Source organism: Rattus norvegicus, chromosome 15 (assembly GCF_021556685.1).
Source record: "Rattus norvegicus strain SHRSP/BbbUtx chromosome 15, alternate assembly SHRSP_T2T, whole genome shotgun sequence".
In the NCBI taxonomy this organism is placed as follows: Eukaryota; Metazoa; Chordata; class Mammalia; order Rodentia; family Muridae; genus Rattus; species Rattus norvegicus.
The window spans coordinates 56,421,039-56,436,080 of record NC_141548.1 but is presented as its reverse complement, the minus strand read 5'-3'; the positions used below and the strand labels follow the sequence as shown (position 1 = coordinate 56,436,080).

General features: G+C 43.1%; 1 protein-coding gene and 1 non-coding gene across 5 annotated transcripts in view; one reads left to right on the top strand and one right to left on the bottom strand.

The window, feature by feature from the left end:
• The window catches only part of Cpb2 (carboxypeptidase B2), a 49,875-nt gene that overhangs the window by 16,925 nt on the left and 17,908 nt on the right, over positions 1-15,042 (bottom strand). For all 4 annotated transcript variants that reach the window (XM_087584796.1, XM_087584795.1, XM_087584797.1 and 1 more), the window contains 4 exon segments: positions 10,024-10,099; positions 8,369-8,493; positions 5,250-5,358; positions 867-968 (listed from right to left, as the gene is read on the bottom strand). In XM_087584796.1, the coding sequence (XP_087440922.1) occupies positions 867-968; positions 5,250-5,358; positions 8,369-8,493; positions 10,024-10,099 (412 nt within the window).
• LOC120097303 (U6 spliceosomal RNA) lies at positions 4,561-4,667 on the top strand. The gene has a single exon (XR_015639226.1). It is a non-coding gene; the product is annotated as a U6 spliceosomal RNA (small nuclear RNA).

Below are 15,042 nucleotides of genomic sequence, written 5' to 3'. Positions count from 1 at the left end.
GTGTGGGAGAAACTATGGAATTGGAATGTGTAAAGGGAAATGTTATCATGGTCTTGATGCTCACAGCTTTCCCAGTATTCACATTCACCCATCTTCCATGAGCATATTTATTCAAAGAAGACACCCATCCAAGGCAATAGTCCTCTCTCCCTTATTTGGATATTGTTAACTACAGGGTTGAAAAAGAAACCCTCCCAGAATGGTATAGATGGCGACATTTAATTCTCTTTTCTTCTTGTCTTTGTTACCCTACATTTTCTTTAGTCTCTTTATTTCAATATCCTGAAATTATTTTGTAACTAATTTTTAAAAATCAAATTCTCCCCCACAAGATTCTGCAACTTAAAGTAAAGGACCCCATGAGTGGTGACTGAGGCTGTGGTGTGGCCCTGCTCTCTCTCCTTACCTGGTCTGGTGGCACAGCTCCTACTTTGGTTTCAAAAGCTAGGGTCCTGTTTGTCCAAGAACAACTCAACCTGCACAATCTCTCTGAGAGGTAGTGATATAAACAAAACAAGGGTTTGAAGAGTAGCCCAGGCTACCCCCCTGGTTTTATGAATGTGGCAGCTGCAGCCCAGAGGAAGTGGATTGTCTTGTTGTCTATGTCTAATGTACCATGAACACAGGCGAGTGGAACTCTAGAGCTGAGTTTCAGTCTTATAAACTCATTACTCAAGAAAAGAAAAGTTAAAGGTAATTTATCCCTAAGTAGCTGGATATCAAGCTTAAGATGCATACACTCGAAATAAAAATATTTCCTGAACAACAACAACATCAACAAAAAAAAGCAGAGGTAAGTAAGTAAATCATAACAAACACCATTGGAGAGTTGACTGCCCTCCCCACAGGTGACTCCCTGCACATACCTTTAACACATAAAGTGGGTACTTTTCATATGAGGATCCAATGTAGATTTTCTGGAGCATGTCAGGGTGCTGTTCAGTTATAACTTCTATCCAGGAATAGATCTATGTCAATGGAAGTCACAAGTTAGTCACAGGACAAGCTCAAAGGATGTCCCTGATCACAGGGAGTAGGCAGCTTCTTCATGTACAGGAGATCTCCACTCCATGATCAGCATCTAGATGAGCTGAAGAATGGAAACCACCTGGGGTTGTGTATTTCCTCTGCTGAAAATGAATAAAAGCAGAGTTCTGGTGAATTCTAAGGATTAGGAAACTATCGAAACAGCTCTAAGAAGCAGACAGCAAAGAGTTAATCTTTAAAATGTGGCCTTGAAAATTATTGGCTTCTATTTAATTTTATTTTATGTCTGTGGATGTATGTCTATGCACCACATGGGTGCCTTGGAGGCCAGAAGAGGGTATTAGATCCTTTGACCCTGTATTTACAGACAATTGGGAGCCACCATGTGGGTGCTGGGAATTGAAGGCAGGTCCCATGGAAGAGCAGCCACTGCTCTTAACTGCTGAGCCATCTCTCAGCCCAGACACTACATTTTATTCATTTTCTGGTGCTTAGGTTGGAATTCAGGGCCTTGTACATAACAGACAAGCACTTTGCCACTGAGTTATGACTGAGCTATGCCTTGGGCTTTTGTTATTTTGTTTTTTGAGACAGCATCTCACTATGTAACTCAGGCTAACCTTGAGCTTATTATCTCCCTGCCTCAGCCGTCTGAGTGCTGAGGTTATGATTTGAGCCACCACACCCCACTCAATCATTTTAGAGCAGTGGTTCTCAACCTGTGAGTTGCAGTCCCTTTGGCAAATGTCCATCTCCAAAAATATTTACACTTCATAACAGTAGCAAAATTACAGTTATATTGTAGCAACACAAATAATATTATGGGGTCAGCACAGCATAAGGAACTGTATTTAAGGTTTGCAGCAGCAGGAAGGGAGAGAACCACTGTTTTAGACGCTTATGACATTGAGACCCTTGTCTCTCTTTAGTAGGTCCTAGGTCCTCCTACCAGGCATTCTGGAGATCACATTACAAGGCTTAAAAAAAGAAATTCAGTGCTGGGAGATTACTGTTGCTAGAGTGGTTGCTGAGCAAGTGTGAGTACCCGGGTTCAGATCTCCAGCACTCGTGTACAACAGGCACTATAGCATGCCTGTGTAATCCTGACACTGGGGGAGGGGAGAGTATGTCAGGAGGGACAGAGGGAGAGCTTACTGGCCAACCAGTCTAGCTGAATCAGTGGGTCACAGGTTCAGAGATTATGTCTCAAAAAGTAACATGGAAAGCAACAGATAACAAATGTAGACCTCTGGCCTGTAAATATATGTACTTGTGTGTGTGTATATATGTGTACGCGCACTCGCATGCATACACACACACACACACACACACACACACACACACACACACACACATTCACATTTTAGGACCAAGACAACCTGGGCACCCTTTTTACACACGAAAAATATCAACATGATTTCTTCCTACCATAAACCTAATGAGACTGTGGTGACTACAAAAGTTAAATATGTGTAAGCTAAAGAAAGAAACTCCAGGGGTTGGGGATTTAGCTCAGTGGTAGAGCGCTTGCCTAGGAAGCGCAAGGCCCTGGGTTCGGTCCCCAGCTCCGAAAAAAAGATCCAAAAAAAAAAAGAAAGAAAGAAAGAAAGAAACTCCATAACAAGCAATGGCCTTACTCCCTTCAGCACAGGAGTCCAGAGAAATCTGAGGGTCTACCAAAACTCCAATGGGAGAAGAGATAATTTCTAGGGCTTACTTTAGCACCTCCTTTCAAGTAGGTATTGAATTGTCATCTGATATGCAATAGCTGGGACCAAACTTGGTTATGTCTCATTACAGACCAACTTGCTCCGTAGTCTTGGGCCCTATGAACTTATGATGATTGGTTCTCTGGTTTTATCTCTACGAGCTTTCCTGGTGATGATTTCATGTAGCAATCCTGGCTGATGGTAACTGGACCATCATTTACCCTAGGTCTTCTGGAGGCACAATCAGCAAGAACACTTTGCTCTTGAGTGCCAGGGACAAAGATGTTACTGAAAGTCCTGTCACCAAGTTCCAACTTGGTCTATAAGGTGTCAGAGATGTAACCACCAAATGGTTATTCACTGGAATTTTATTTCCTACATTAGTTATATGGGTGAACATGTCTGAGGAAACTACTTCATGGACTAATCAATGCTGTATTACTGGTGAGTCAGCATATTTCTTTGCAACAGCTCCATAGCCAACTTCATTGATGAACTTACTAAACCATCTTGGGTGGTCATGATGAGGTATTCATAAGTAGGGGAAGGATAAAAGAATTTCCTGAGAGTAAAAGTACCGTATTTCCAGTGAGTCTCTTAGAAATGATCTGGAGTAGGGAGAGGGGAAGTCTACAATACTTTTTGAAATACCATGGCGATGGTACAGTGGTCTGCTGAAGTCCTGCTCAGTAACCTGACGACGTTCAAGGGAGGCACTGATCTGGTCTCACTACTGTCCTTAAAAGAAGAGATTCAGACAGAAGGAGACATGTGGGAATGTACAAAGGAAAGACATATGTCCAGGTTGGTTGTACACCAACCCAACATATGCTAGAGTTATCTGGGAAGAGGAAGGTCAATGTAGAAAATGCTTTGCTCAAATTGGCTGTAGACAAGTATGTGGGAGCATTTTCTTCATTATGAACTGATAGACGACGGCCCAGCCCACATGCATGCACACACACACATGCACACGCACACACACACACACACACACGCACATACACTGTCCCTGAGCAGGTGGTTCTGTGTGGCATGAGGGAAACCCCTTTTCTCCCTGGTTGCTTTTGGTCATGGTGTTTATCAGAGCAGGAGAAAGCAAACTAGAACAGCATTGGAAGAAAGGAAACAACTGTCTCCAAGCCAAAGAAAGAAGCCTCAGAAGAACCAACCCCGCCAACACTTTGATCTTGAACTTCTTGCCTCCAGAAATGTGAGCAAATAAACATCTAGACAGGCTGTCATTCTGCTATGGACTCCTTAGCACAGGAGCACAGCCATGATGTTTGTTTGCTCTCCCAAGTCTTTCATGGGAGTATGGTAAGACAACATAACTTTCTGGGAAAAAATTTTACTAATGTATTTTGAAATCCTCCTGTTGAAGGCATTTCCTTCTGCCTAGAAAACTCAACACAGTGGCATCACAGGCATCTTCTGCTTTTCCAGCCACTCCTGCCTAGACGCTCCACATCGAGTTCGTCTCACATTGCTGGCGGCAGAGGCCAGTGGGAAGTGCCCTATGGAGAACAGATATGAAGGACGCTAAAGAGAAATAATGTGGGTGTGAAAATGTAAGAGCCCATCAGTCAGCCGGGCACAGAGGCTCTGGAAGCAGACTGAGCTCTGGATTAACCAACTGGAAAGAAATGGATGGTTTCAAAGATGAAAGATAGAAATCGATTCTTATGACCCAAGTTTCAGTTGTGGTTCCTGCCAACTGGGGGCACCCAGTCAAAGACATATCCTGATTTAAAGGCTCCTACCCAGAAGGATAAAAGGCAGTCACGTGCAGCATTTAAATATAAGGTAATATATCACTTTAATTCTATGACATAATCTGGTGATTATTAAGAATAAAATTCAGGCGCTCACTTCGGCAGCACATACACTAAAGTTGGAACGACACAGAGAAGATTAGCATGGCCCCTGTGCAAGGATGACACGCAGATTCGTGAAGCGTTCCATATTTAAAAAAAAAGATTAATATTCAGAGAACTGTGGAGATGGCTCAGTGGTTAAGAACACTGACTGCTCTGACAGAGGTCCATAGTTCCTTCCACCCACATGATGGCTTGTAACCATCTATAATGGGATCTGATGTCCTCTTCTGTCTGATGCCCGATTCTGTCATGCAGCCAATGTGCAAATAGACCACCCCATCCATATACATAAAAATAAAAAAATAAATCTTTAAAAAAGGGATAAAATTCAGATAATGGTCCAAAGATACATGAGCAACTGCATGTTGGACAGTTTCAACGTAGCAGACTCATTCTTTATTTTCTGCTGTCACTAGCATTTAATAGTCTCTTCAGTGTCCCCAGAAATGACAGTTACTCTTAGCCTTAGACTCACATGCTGGCGTAGAACCAGTTTATCAAATATGGGGGCGCACTTCCCAGGGGAGACATCAGTGAAAGGATGACTTACCACCATCTAATCAACCTAAGTGTGATTTAAAAATCAAATCAAAACCCCTCTGCTGGTTATGGTTGAAGTGGCAATTCTGGTCAAGAGAACACAGTACCTTTGAGGATCGGCAAAGTGACTTACTTCATTTAACGAGTGATACTGTTCATAGTATGAGGAGGAGGCTCGGGGGCTAACAGTGTCATTGGACGTCTGCTGTTGAATTAGATCCTCCACGTTGTTCATCAGGACGCTGAAGAGGAAGCAGAGGGTGAGTGATTTCCAAGCACAGTGCTGGCCTTCCTGCACGGCCCATTGTAGGCACGGTGTGTGAGCTTGTGAGAGAATTGACAGCAGGTCTAATGAGCGATTCAGCAAGTAAAACAATACAGCGGTGTATGGAGACAAGATGAATCCTCAGACCCAATTAGCAGAGCCCGGTGGACACTAGGGAGAGGGTATGAGGTGTAGTTTCAGGACTGCCTAAACCTCATTCTTCTCTACCAACATCTCTTATCTGGACTGTGATTCTTCAGTGTGTATCCTATAAAGATTGTGATGGTTGATCTTGGCTGCTAGCCAAGGAAGAAGGAACCTCAACCAAAGACCTGTCTCTACCAGATCGGCTGTGGACAAGGCTGTGGGGCGGTTTTTGGATTGCTGGCTGATGCAACAAGGCCCTGCCCACTGTGGGTGGTACCATCCCTAGGCAGCCGGGCTATATTAACCAAGTTTGTTGACTATGAGCCTAAGAGTAAGCCTAAGCAACACTCTTCTGTGGGTTCTGCTTCAAGCTACTGCCTCGACACCCCTCAAGGGTGGACTATAATATGCAAGGTTAAATAAACTCTTCCCTTCCGGTTGTTTTTAGTCTTGGTGTTTATCACAGCGACAGTAATCTGGCTAGAACATAGAGACTGATGCTTCCAGGGCAGTGTCTGTTCTCAGTGAGGGACACAGGAGAAGCACACTGAGCAGCTTTTCTTTCTTGTTTTTCACTGATGTATCCCTGGTGTTCTGCAGGACAAAACATGAACAAACCTTTTGCCAATCAAAAAGCAGGGAAAGATAAAATGGAGACTGTTAGCTTGCTTACCTCCTGACTAGGCAAGTACTTTATCAGAATTACCCACCAGCTATAGGGATGAACAATTTGGAATTAGCTCTCATACTGATGAAGATTTCTTTATTTAGGCCAGAGGATTGATTTCTGCCTCCACCATGTTTCAGCTGGCTGACTTTGGGAAGTTTCCTTGTAAGTTAAAAAACAAAAACAAAAAACTCTGGGGCTGGAGAGACAGTGCAGAATACTGGCTGCCACAGCAGAGGACAGAGTGTGAGTCCCTAGCATCCTCATAGTGGCTCACAATCATCTCTACCTCTAGTCTTTTGGCCTCGGTGGGCAATGCACGCAGGTGGTGCATAGACATACATGCAAGCACAATATGTGCACATAAAATAAAAATAAATCGATTTTAAACTTTTTTATCTGTCAGCGTCTAGCTTGCACAGTTCTATAAGGACAAGTGAAACAATGTAAGGGTTGGCTCAGTACAGTCCCTGGAAGGGGCAGTAAATACCTCTAATAAGTCTTCAATAATTCTCCCAACATATTTAAAGACAGTGTCCATCGGCACACATCAGACCATGGTCTCAAGCAGTATAAAACAATGGCAGGGGGACACTGGCTTGTGGACCGTGGTTCAGGAGAGGAGAAAATGATCCAGAGAAACCAGAGGAGGGAATGGCCTCTGCACAGAAACACCCAACACACTGGATTTGCTTTTTTGTTTTTTAAACACCTTTGTATCATAAGATGCAGGGTCACTGTTATTTCCCTCCAGTGCAGGGTTATAATTCCTACCAGATCATGCAGGTGACTAAGTGGCAGTGCGGAATTCCATTGTCAGACCCTCTTTCTAGTTGGGGGCTGGCTCTTCAGAAACATTGAGAAGAAAGAATCCATGACAGCTTTGTCTCCTTTTCCAAGAGACATCCCACTTAGCTGAGTGTGACGATCACTGTTAATTTGACAGCCTCTAGAATCACTGAAGAGACAGGTTTCTGGGCAGGTGAGGGGTTTTTCTAGATCAGGTTAACCAAGACAGGAAGACCCATCTTAAATAAAGGTGGCAGTATTCCAAGGGCTGCATGTGAAGGAGAGAGGGAGCCGCCAGCAGCAGCAGCAGCAGCAGCAGCAGCAGCAGCAGCAGCAGCAGCAGCAGCAGCAGCAGCAGCAGCAGCGCTCGTTGCTCTCTGCTTCCTGGCTATGCATGCAGCGTGACTGGCTCCTGCCCCCACGCTTTGCCTGCCGTGGCAGACTGTGTTCACTGACAACCCCTTCTGTGGTGGCTACCCTTAGCAGTCAACTTGACTACATCTGGACGTAGCTAAAAACCTAAGCAGACGGACACATCTGTGAGGACCATTTAGCTAGTTGGATGGTATGAAGACTCAGCATAAGTCTGAATCGTTTGAGGTCAGGAGACCCACCCTCAGTCCGGGCCCCACCTTCTCATGCCTGCCTATAGAAAGGACACAGAAGAAAGGAACACTGCCTTTTGCATTCTCTCTCTCTCTCTCTCTCTCTCTCTCTCTCTCTCTCTCTCTCTCTCTCTCGTTTTCTCTCTTTCTCTCTGTCTGTCTCTCTCTCTCTCTCCCCCCGCCCCCCGTCTGAGGTAATCCTTCACTGGTATTAGAGCCTGCTTTTTCAGGGTTCCAAAGGACACTGAAGAGCAGCCGAGATATACCAGTTCTAGGGGTTCTTTGCAAGTATGCCCACTATTAAGTATTATGTGTTTATATGTAATTAATATATATGTAATTATATATATACATAATTTTACACACATACACACACACACCCACACACACAGTATCAACTCTGTTCGTCTAGAGATCCCTGCCTAATACATCTTCCTTCTTTCCTTTGTCAGGTTTTTTTTCTCATTGTAACAAGGAGACAATAACTAATGCCACAGAGATGATGGTTTTGCCTACCGGGAAGAGAGCAGTCAGAGAAAGAGGCTGAGTGAGAGGTGTGGAAGACCACTGGGTTTTAATTCCGATGAAAGACCAAAGCTGGTTAAACCACTTGTCACTGCATTTGGTCTTTGGTCTCATCACCAGCCTGTCACAGAGACTGCCATGCCACCATTTTTAATAAACTCCATTTTCCCACAAAGCAATTATACTGTTTCTCAGTCAAAGACACAGTGGGTGTTTATCATAGGTTTTGAATATATGTAGCAAAGGATACCTACTTAAATGGAATTCTGCTCGCATTTAAATAGGCTTTGACACTGTTGACATCAGACGCATTCACAAAGAAGTGGACTTCCTTTTTCTTCTCAATGAATTCAGCTGTCACTGGCTGCCAGAGAACAACCTACAATTTGTGGGGGGAAATTGTTAAATTGAAAACTGAACCGTTTGCATCATTTGCAAAACTAGCTAGGCCCATCTAGCTACTTGTCTCTAGAAGGCTGTGACAAAGACACCTCTCAGCCAGTCTCCACCCCGCACACAGTGATATAAACATTCATTCTGCAGGGACCTCTTTTACCCACTGCTGCTCTAGCTGCCAAACAGACCCCGAAACACTCCAGCTGCTTCATATTTGATGAGAAGATGAATACATTTATGACTTCTATGGAGCTGGATGTGCATTTCAGGTGCTTAAAAGAGAAAAGAAATTCTAGGAAGGAAGTTTGATTACACGTCAGTTTTGCTTAGTAAAGAGTCCGTGCGTTTGATATTGTTATCACATCAGTGTTCTGTTCTTTCATCTAAAGCCTTGGAATATTTACAGTTTTCTCATTCTACCGCACTTCTCCAAAGTGCTTTCAGGCTTTTTTTTTTCCTTATTAGAGCACCAACCAGGCAGATGCAAAGATTAGCCACTGAAGAATCATACCTAATTTGTCTAAGAGCATATAGGCAGGCTCAGAATAAGCAATGAGATTCTGAGGTAAACAAGAACACACTGTTGTGACATATATACGAAAATGAAAAAAAAATGAACTCAAGTTTGGGTTTTTCTTTTTTGTTTTTTTTTGTAAGCTTATTAAACAATGAAGAAAAAAAGCAGACAAGGAACAGAACAGAGTGGTTAAAATTGAGATATTTTTGATCCTTTTTCTAGAGATATTTTATTTTTATCGTATGAGATGGCCAGGGATGTGTTCCACTCAGCTCTGTGCCTGTCAGGCGCACAGGTGACCACCCATGTGATGTACACCTCGGGCTGAGGCCTTCCTGCTCAGGCTACTGCTCATGCCACCTCACACTGTGTGTTCCTGTAAGGTCGTTCCCCCCAGAGTGGGATTCTGGTAACCATTTTGCTAAAGCAAAGCTTCCACTGCCTGACCGGGGAAATGCTCTGCCGTCTGAGAACTATCATCGTGACCCTCCGTTCTGCTGGGTCATCTCCTGCCCCATGCAATGAGGGCACCTCCACCTCCTCCAACTCCCTCTGTCTTCTTTATCATTAGCAAGCACTCCTGACTGCCTGCACCTGTGTTGGATCTCGAGTTCCCAAAGAACACGAACAAACACTGGCTCATTCACTCTCTGCTGCCTACCAACTTTCCACATCTTGGACTTCTGGGGAGCTGGGACCCAGGCACAGACATTTTAATCAAAGTTTTCTTATAGCTTATGTGCCTACCCGTTAGCTAAGAACCACCATTCTCCAAGCAAAATATTGTCAACTTTCTCCTGCTGTAGCAGCTCTGTGCTGACATGCTTATAGCTTCAAGGTAATACCATGATACCTCAAATAAAGGTAAAGGTTTGATTCTGGAAACCATAGGCCATGTGGTTATAGCCAGATACCTATAGACAGACTGGAAGGGAAACACAGTTCACAGTGCTCACAGGGGAAAATGCTAATGTAAATGTAAGTTAGGGGAATTACCTCGTAAGTTGTAGTGAGATTCTGAAGAAGTTGAACTTGCCTGGAGGTTCGAGGGAGAGCAGATAGAACATGGCCACTGGGGAGGGAAACAGGGTTTGGTTAAATAACAACACGATACTGGCATACACTCACCAGAGGAAACAAAGTGTATCAGGGCACAGGCAGACTCATCGTAAAGAGTTAACAACCTCTTTCTCATACTCCTAACTAATCACAGAACCACAGCTCTTGGGTGCAGAGCACTGATCTCTTTCCTCTCCCTTCTGTGCACTCAGGTACACAAGGGCTTAGGTCTGAAAACAGATGACAAATAAGTTTGCTTTTATTTTTGCACATGGGAAATGCAGGACTCTAGTTTGCTGTCACTGGGAGTGTGAACTAGTAGAGCCTTTGTGGAAAGCAGTGCAGAGTTTGCTCAAGGAAAGATAGAGCTCCAATGTACTCTGACAACACTGCTGGCCATGAGGAAATGAAATTAGTACATCAGAGAGACATCTGCACTCTCACTTTTGTTGCAATACCCCTTGCTGCTGTGGAGTCAATCTGAGTGTCCTTCACTGGATACGTTGATAAAAAAGTGTGATAAATACACAGACACACACAGTGGAATAATACCCAGCCATTAAAAAGAATGAGATCCTTGGGTCTAGAGAGATGGCTCAGTAGTTAAGAGCATTTGTTGCCCTTGCTGAGAACCCATGTTCAATTCCCAGGTTCCACATGGCAGGTCAAAACCATTTGCAACTATAGTTCTGAGAGATCTGACACCTTCTTCTGACATCAGTAGGCCCCAGAGATGTACATGGTGCACATATATACAGGGCAGACAAAACACTCATACACACGCGCGTGCACACACACACGAGAATTCTAAGAGAAAAAAATGTCAAAGAATGGGATCCCATCACGTATGTCAACAGAGATTATGTTAAGTAAAATAAGCCAGGCACAGAGAGGCTAACACTATGTGATTTTTTTAAAAAAGATTTATTTATTTATTCTATATATGTGAGTACATTGTAGCTGTCTTCAGACACACCAGAAGACGGCATTGGATGCCATTACAAATGGTTGTGAGCCACCATGTGGTTGCTGGGACTTGAACTCAGGACCTCTGGGAGAGCAGTCAGTGCTCTCAACTGCTGAGCCATCTCTCCGGCCCTACACACTATGTGATCTTATCTATGTGTGGACTCTAGAGGAGATCTCAAGATGGGAGGGAACAGAAAAGTGGTTACCAAAGAAGCTGGGAGGTATAGGAGGAAATGGGTCAGAGAGCAAGAGAGAGTAAGAGAGAGAGAGAGAGAGAGAGGAGAGCCGCAATAACATTCGCCACCACAAGATGGCGCTGGCTTCCACTGCGCCCCACGTGGAAAGCCGGGATAGCTTTTGCCATTACAAGATGGCACTGGCCTCCGCCGCGCCAGCCCGACTTTCTTTCAGGAAGTTAACTGTGTGCGCATGTGCAAGAGTGTCTTCGTGCCAGGTCTTTGCCCACTCCGGGGCGTGCCTATGAGATCATGGGTAAGCGACCAATCAGGTGTGGATGCGCCGCGCTAGGGTGTATATAAGCCACGCCATGCTGGCGCCGTGGCCGCCCCTCTCTTTAAGATACAATAAACGTTTTGCTGCAGAAGGATTCGTGTGTCCACGCGTGTTCTTGCTGGCGAGACAATAGCACGGGACATCTGTGCCGAAACCCGGGAGAAACGCCACACCATCGCCAGACGCCGAGGGCCCCCCCCCCCCCCCGTCCGTGGAGAGAATCCAGAACTGCAGTGTTTAGGGTAAGCTCTGAGAGATATGTTTGGTCTTGACCTCTTTCAATTCTCTCCCCCACTAGAAGATGCCGCGGAGGCTTTTGTTATCGTTTTAGCAGCCTTCATTCTTTCCCTTTTGGTTTTTGATTTTGTGGCTGCTGCTAGGCACCGTCAGAGGTCGTGCCTAGAAGATGGGAAATGCCGCCCAACTATGGTAGCAGGACAGAGAGTGCTAGGGGAGTTACAAGACAGCATGTCAGAAACAGAGCGGGATAAAAGATTAAAGAGCTCAAAGAAAAAAGGTACAAATAAGAAAAAAGACCCTCCCAAAGACTTCAGATCTGAGGGAGCGAGAGATTGGGGAAAGAACGCCCCGGGAGAGAAACAGAGAAAGGAGAAGAAAGCTTTGAAAAGGAGAAGCCTTTATCCGGTAAAGGAGTTAGAGGTTTTAGAGCTTGGTAGTTCAGAAACAGACGAGCTTAGCTCCTCTGAGGAAGAGGATTTAGAAGATGAGGCAGCTCGCTATGAAGAAGAAAGATATGGGCCTAGGTGGAGAGCCACTGTGAAGAAACTGAAAGTTATGGATCCTTTGTGGGCAAGGCTGATAATTTTGTTTAAACTTCACAGAGTCATACTGATCAGATTTGATAGAGGTAGACCGCCTGAAAAATTTATTCAGGAGAATCAAACAAAAGGACATCTCAATGCCCATGCACAGCTTGATGGGGTTAATGTAATTGGGTTGTGAGTGGAAATATTCAGGACTGTGTTTCACTTCCATACCATTTGTGAATGTCAGTCGTGCTGCTCAGATATCCCGTAATATATCTCAGTATCTTACAGGAATTTGGTTTTAACACGTTGATGGACTAGTCCAAGAATTGAGACAATCCATCGTCCATATCAACTCCACTCGAGTGGATGGTCACCGTGGAAGTGGTGGGAAAGGGGAAATCCTACCTCTCTGCTGACTCCTATTAGAACCTGGGTTCCTTTCGTGGAACACCATCTAGTTTTTTCCCTCTTTGCCTATTGTCTGTCCTTGGTGCACCAAGCTGTCCATGTATGTCAGTTTATGTCTGTGGTTTTTGTTTCTGTTGCTTAAATGTTTTATGTTTCATGTTCAAAAGAGAAAATGGGGGGCTGGGGATTTAGCTCAGTGGTAGAGCGCTTACCTAGGAAGCGCAAGGCCCCGGGTTCGGTCCCCAGCTCCGAAAAAAAGAACCAAAAAAAAAAAAAAAAAAAAGAGAAAATGGTAAAAACTTTATCTGCTGGTCGTTCACACCTTGATTTGGTTTTAACTTGTTTCAAAAAAAGGAACGAATGAATAAAAAGCAGTTTCAAACAGTCCTTGGAGCCCTGTACCTGTAGCCAGGTGTCTAGGTCAGCTGGAGAAGCTGCCCAGGGGTGAGCGTCTGCATGAGCTGATTATTAGACTCAACAGGTGACAAGGTGCTTCTCTTAAAATCATAGCTAAAAAGGTAAAAATGGTGCTTGGTCTAAATATTAAAGATATGTGTAGTCACTTCAATTTTGTTTCTCATTGGTTTTAAATGTATAAATATGCTCTACATGCCTTGGTAATGGACTATTGGCTTTTAAGTTATTGGATATGGTTAAAAAGGTATAATATTGGTAACAGAAAGTTGACATAAAGCTGGTAATTTGGATGAAGTCATTCTAGACAACATGTGGCATGAGCCAACCTAGGGAAACAGGTCTAAATGGAGATAATATTTTTATGGAACTCTTATCCTAGAAACCAGGCTTCTAAAAGAATTTAGGACAGTGTCTCTTTGTTGAGGTATTGGAGACCGCACCATCGTGCGTTCATATGTAGGAATTAACAGTCAAACTTTGTAACGGTGTTTTGGAGACTGGATTTTAGAGGCTAGTTTGTTAGAAGTTGAGTTTTGCTTTCCAAAGTTGTGGTTTGCCCTGAAGTTATCTGTATTTTGATGCTAATTCCACTGCCCCAACAACAGCTGCCTAGTCACATACTCAGGACTCAGGTGACTTTCCAAAGTTGTGGCTGTGCTCTGTTGTTACAAGGAGAACTTAAAGATTGTGATTAAGGATTGCCAGTGTTACACTGACTAACTCAAACTTATTTGTAATTAAGAAAAAAATCAGACAGGTAGAGATTGTAACAGGATTTACGAAGGATTGATGAGGTTTTGAAACTTGTGAGAGCATAACAGCCAGTTTGCTTACTCCAACTGTCATTTCAAGATAGATTTAGAGGATTGTTTTTATGCAGTTTGTTTACATCCTGGCAATTGTGAGTTTTTATTTTGTGAGCTTGCTTATAATTTTAGAGAACCCATAAAGTGATATCATTAAAAATTTTACAAAAGAATGGCTAACAGCCTTGTATTATGTAATTTTGTCGTTTCTTCAATGTAAGAAGTTAGAACTTCAATCTTTCAGTGTATATGGAAATTTTTACTACAAACTTTTGCTCTCAAAATGAGCTTTAATATTTGGGGAGTAGCTGTTAGACTACTCCAGAAAAGAATATTTGAAACTAATTTTAAGCTACTAAGAATATGTTAATTGGCTAAGTACCTCACCTTACCAGAGGACTTAGGTCTTTGTTTGTTATCCACATTGGAGATAAAGCTTCAGTTGTGTTAATACAGAATTGTAGGCTAGAGTCATGGAAGTATTTTAAAAAGAAACCTAGTAAAACATCTTATTCCAAACAACAGTTAAATTGGTTATTACAAAATACTGATATTTGGCCTATTACATATACAAATTTTTCAGGCAAAATCGATAATTTTACTCTTTACGTGCTTTTGTACTTCCTGTATATTTGTGCATACAACCCATAAGAAATGCGCTTACTGTATTTAAAATGTTAAAAAAATCAAGCTTTCAATTCATATACTGATAGCCAATGTGTGGCTTGTGGTTTACAATTGATTTCAATTACTTAATGCTTTAATAGAGACAAGTTTTCTACATGAAATCAGTGAGTGATGATTTCAGTGTGAATTGTCTGACAACTCACTGTCCTTTCAGTGCTCTGGCTCAGACAACTATACAAAACCATAGAAAATGGTAATAGAGTTGATATGAAAGAGGAAGACTCCATTTGCTTACTTTAAATTCCCAGCCTCACCCTTCCAGCTCAGGGATTTCTAGTACAACTGAATCTAGACAATATTTACAGGATTTGACATTTCTAATTAATGCTTATGTTTAGGTAAATAAAGTTTGTGAGGTGCTAGAGAAATGGCTTAGTGGTTAAGAA